The 4,654-nt window shown below is 44.1% G+C and overlaps 1 protein-coding gene across 3 annotated transcripts in view; it reads left to right on the forward strand.

Moving 5' to 3' along the window:
• LOC111864648 (DNA-directed RNA polymerases I, II, and III subunit RPABC3) overlaps window positions 1–4,654 on the forward strand; it is a 223,548-nt gene that overhangs the window by 132,598 nt on the left and 86,296 nt on the right. For all 3 annotated transcript variants that reach the window (XM_023852039.2, XM_023852037.2, XM_023852038.2), the window contains one exon: window positions 2,269–2,446. In XM_023852039.2, coding sequence (XP_023707807.1) covers window positions 2,269–2,446 — 178 coding nt within the window. The remainder of the gene's footprint in view (window positions 1–2,268; window positions 2,447–4,654) is intronic.

Here is a 4,654-nt window from a genome sequence, read left to right on the forward strand (position 1 = left end):
TAATCGTTGTGCCACTGTTGTACGATGTTTAAGCTAGGAATTACTAACCAGAAGCAGGTAGTCTTCATTTTTCTCGAACGCCGAGGTCATCCGCCAACGGGTTTCGAGAGGTTTAATATCTATCCAAACTGGAGTACAGATGCCTTGACTGAGGTCAGAGACCTTCGTATTTTCGTACCCCAGTGATCGTATTCGGAAATCGGATTCTTTTGGTGTTATGTCCAAACGATCACGTATTATGGTACAGAAATTACAAGTCAGATGCTTTTCTCCCCGTGTAATGGACTCTCCCAGCTTTCGCCGTGACAGTGAGTCGCTGTCACTGTGGTTGCTAGGATACTGTTATCGCCAGTTGCGCAAGTGTGAGCGCGGTGTATTCAGTCAGAAGGTGGCTTCATTCCCCAACATTAGTAGTGCGTACGCTGGCCAGGAAGTACCGAATAAGGTAACAATACACTGGCTGGTTTCAAAATTTCGGGACGCAAGGCGTGCTTACGGGATAACATATCCGGTGATGAAGTTTTGGCAGTTGGTACTCTCCGCAGCGTCGAAGAAACACAATTCGTGTTGTCGCCGAAATCGCTGAGAAGCTTGTATATGCTGTTGTAGCTTGGTTCGCGATCAAATTGGCATATTCTGTATAACCCACATTTCAAGTACACATACACACTGTTTTCAGATGCGTATTTCTTATTCATAAGGCTTATTTGGCCTGTTAAATAATTGGATTCAAATGTATTGTTGTAAGAGTATTAAAATGTGTTCCTTTCTGTTATGTTATATGTTTCCCATCTCTAAAAATAGTTAATATAAAAGACATACGTCTCACAATTTACGATACGAAATTTTATTTTAGGCTCCTCTAAAGCTGTATGCATTCACTTAATGTTAGCAATGCATACGAATCGTTCACCCCTGCAGCTGTTTGAACATGTGACGTATAGACCCATCGGTAAGCGGTTATTTTGTCAAGAAGGGCCGTTTCTGGGTGACGGCTTGGTAAACACGTTGCCGTTGCAACGAATACGCACGCAATAATAGTTACTGTTGTAAACGGGGTGTTTTCTAGGTGGTCCATGCCGGGATGTTATAACCAGGACAGTTGGAGCAGTGAGTTCAGAGTAACCCAGGTCGAGGCGGGGTTGAATACGTCCACCGTGACCCTGCGAGTCGTAGGAGGCGATAAAAAGGGAAGTCACAAATCTGAGACAGTAAAATATTGTCACGAGTCCCAAGGGACACAGACCCGAGAAAGACTGCGCTGGTAAGGGCCAACAGCATATACAAAATACAGACCCATCCTCTCGTTAGAGAGGCCGCCTTACAAAAAGACGACCGTAAGCGACAGAGTAATAAATATCTGGGACTCGACACCAAGACTCACACTGACTGACTGACCGACCGACCGACCGACCGACCGACCGACCGACCGTCATTCGCAATGTGACTTTGACTTTGACAGTGAGTACTATTAGCCAGCGGGCAGCGGCGTGAACGCAGAAACTGAAGGATCTCCATTGTTAAGAGCTGCTACCAAGCAACGACAAGGGAAGACTATAAAAGACAAGGCTTAGCGGGTGCTGTAGTGATTTGTGGAGGTTAGCCATGGCGCTGTAGTTACTTGTACTTACGAGTCGTGTGTATAAGTGGTCAGATCCATTCACCAATCCAAACCCCCTCTGTAGCCACCTCTACATGTGACAGCATTAAGGATTATTGGATGGTGATATAGGTTACCGTTTGTTAGCATTATCATAGATGGATCTAGGTAAGGTCGTGCCATCAGGCTTTTAGAGCTTGCTTTTCACCTCGGAGGTACGAGTTCAATCCCAGGGGACTTACTGTAAGTTTCATGGTCGATGAAGGGGCACTCCGTACTCATCAGACACAGCCTTTTGAAATGTGAGGCAGCGCGTACAACGCAGCGCAGTATCACAGAGTCGGTTTTTTTTTAACTTGGGAGCTTTAACTGTCATTTAGCACTAGGCTGGTCGCAGAATAAGTAAGTTCGCTTTTCGTTTAATCTAACTGGAATGTAGATAGATCCGCTCACCATAAAGTAACTTCCAGACATTATAGAAAAACATCGTGTGAAATGTGTTCCCTCCAGCGTGTTACTTAGGCCGCTTCCGCTCTCAGTGATCACGGGCGTATTTTCTCCGTGCCTGCTTCGCTTGTGACGCAATATACCTAAATCCAGCTAATGAATTATTGACGCAGTGACTCATGGGATATGAGTGTGGTGAGAGTTTTTCGTTTTCACCGTAGGTGACAAGTTTCGCCTGGTGTTGGCCACCACTCTCCGCGAAGACGGCTACCCGGACAGTGGCGACTGGAACCCGATAGACAACGAGGGTTCACGGGCCGACAGCTTCGAGTACGTCATGTATGGCAAGATCTACCGAATTGAGGGCGACGAGTCATCGACTGAGCCGTCGAGTAGACTGTGAGTACATCGCTGTCATAACTTGTAGTAGTGGTTTGTGTCAGGACTGTCCAGTTGATAAGGGGAATATTCGGGCGTATAGGCAGTTAAATACTCGGTGCTGGTAGGAATGTTTAAGATTTTGCCCTTGGGTAGATGTGTCAAGTACCGGATAGGTAGTTCATTGCAAATTTCTGCCCAAGACAGCCTGTGTACTAATATGAAGGAGTGGCTCAAGAATGGCTTGAAGCCCAGCCGAAATCATCTTATGGAATCAGGCAACTGTGACACAGTGGACCACATGCGCTGATAAAAGGGAGATCACTTGTAACAGTAGTGTAATGTATGACTATTTCGTCAAAATATGGCACAAAATTACCATTAATATATTATTTTTGTCATGGACACAGCTATCATTTGAAATTGGACAGTCCTGATATGTGAAACAAGTATAATGGGTCTTGGTGTCGCTAGTGTCTACAGTTCGATAGTTAGGGCACACCAAAGAAACTGGCAACTGCAACGCAACCGCAGTTTCCGAGAAACGTTATCGATTTCAAGCAGGCAACTGATGTCCAGATTAGTGGGCGGGCACTAGGGAAACTTATGTTTGAAGTTGCCCACGTCATATCGAGTGGGTGTGTTCCTCCGACTTAATCCATGATCGTAATTTCTAATTTCGAAAGAACTTAAGCCAGGATCCAGACTCCTTCATCTCGTGAGAAATTCTTTTCCAAGCCCAGTTTATTTTGTTCCGCCTAGCATAGTCTGGGTGGCGTTTGTCATATATACCAGGCTCTTGCTAAGTTAACTGCACAGAGACAAAAATTATCAGCTTCATCAACCTTTCGTGCCATCTAAAGAAGCAAATGGATCACAGATGTATAATTAACACTAGGAAACTACGCGGCAACGCAACTGTGAGAAAACTGGCCTGCTCAGTTGCCTCGGAGTTGAGTTTCTCAGTCTTCCGCGAGTTGCGTTGCCGTTTCTACGTTTTGCGATGCTCCAATCAATTCCACGTGTTCAGTCGAGTGTGATAAAAATTGTCGGAAGCTGCGATTGCCAGTTTCTTTGGTGTGCTCTGCTCTTACATAAGTTTGATTATTCTGTGAGTACTTAATATTTTTAGTGCTAATTAGCAAGTCAAAATGATTTCAGTCGTGTTGCATTTCGAAAATAAGGCTTGCCTTTCACACGTAACACGGGAATGTGACGAACGTTTGGAATATGTAGGTAATCTTCCCGTGGCCTTTACGCGCCCATTACTCACAGTTATGCAAACGCGTTTTGTCCCTCTTGTGGAAAGAGTGGAAGAATGGAGATCGATTTATGAACACTTTCTTAAAACACTGGCAGATACATAGCCCATATAATTTACCCCGTTCTGTCTCTGAAGACATAATTGATGTTCCTGTGAATGTAGACTTATTAAACACACTTGGAGCCCGCGAAGTGAAGTTAGTATAATTTTCTGCATTCTTAATATCTCATCAAATATTGTGTTCCTGGACATTATCCATGATCCTGTTTCATCTGAACCGTTGCCCAGTTTATATATGAAAACAGAACGTATCGGAGACTAAATTCTGTTTCCGTCGTCAGATAAAACCAACTCATTTGGGACCAATCGATAGAGCTAGTCCCTGTCTTCAGACACGTGTACCAGCATCAGGATAGGGTATACAAGCCGGGCACAGCACAAACCGTCGGCGACAGCTAAGATACAACTTTAAAATATTAAAAATTCCACACGTAGAAGGCCTTGAACCAGAGAACTGTCGAGATAGAAATCATCACTGGAGAGACGAAATTTTCCGTATGGTACCAACACAAAAAAAATCTCGCTCAATCTACACTGCACAGAGGTTGTTGTTGTTGGTTTCTTCTTCTTCTTCTGTAATGGGAGTCCAGAAGGAAGAGATGCGTAGGCTGGGTTGACTGATCGGATGGTCTATCAAAAACATGAGGGCGGATTCCTTGTATGTCCTTATCTTGTTAACAGGTTTGTAGAAAATTGCTGGAGTTTCCCCCTAAGTTTTAAGAATATAATTCCAGTACGATCAGATGTGTGGGGTCCCTGTACGGACACCCCTCCCCGTTTCCATCATTCCTGTGGTAATTGTTTTAAATATTTAAGTGCTGTAAACAATTTACTTCATATAACTTCTTTATTAGAGTTAGCAAATGTATAATACGCTTCGGAACGCCACTTCATCAAACGGTAAT

This window comes from Cryptotermes secundus, unplaced genomic scaffold, assembly GCF_002891405.2.
Source record: "Cryptotermes secundus unplaced genomic scaffold, Csec_1.0 scaffold186, whole genome shotgun sequence".
Classification (NCBI taxonomy): Eukaryota; Metazoa; Arthropoda; class Insecta; order Blattodea; family Kalotermitidae; genus Cryptotermes; species Cryptotermes secundus.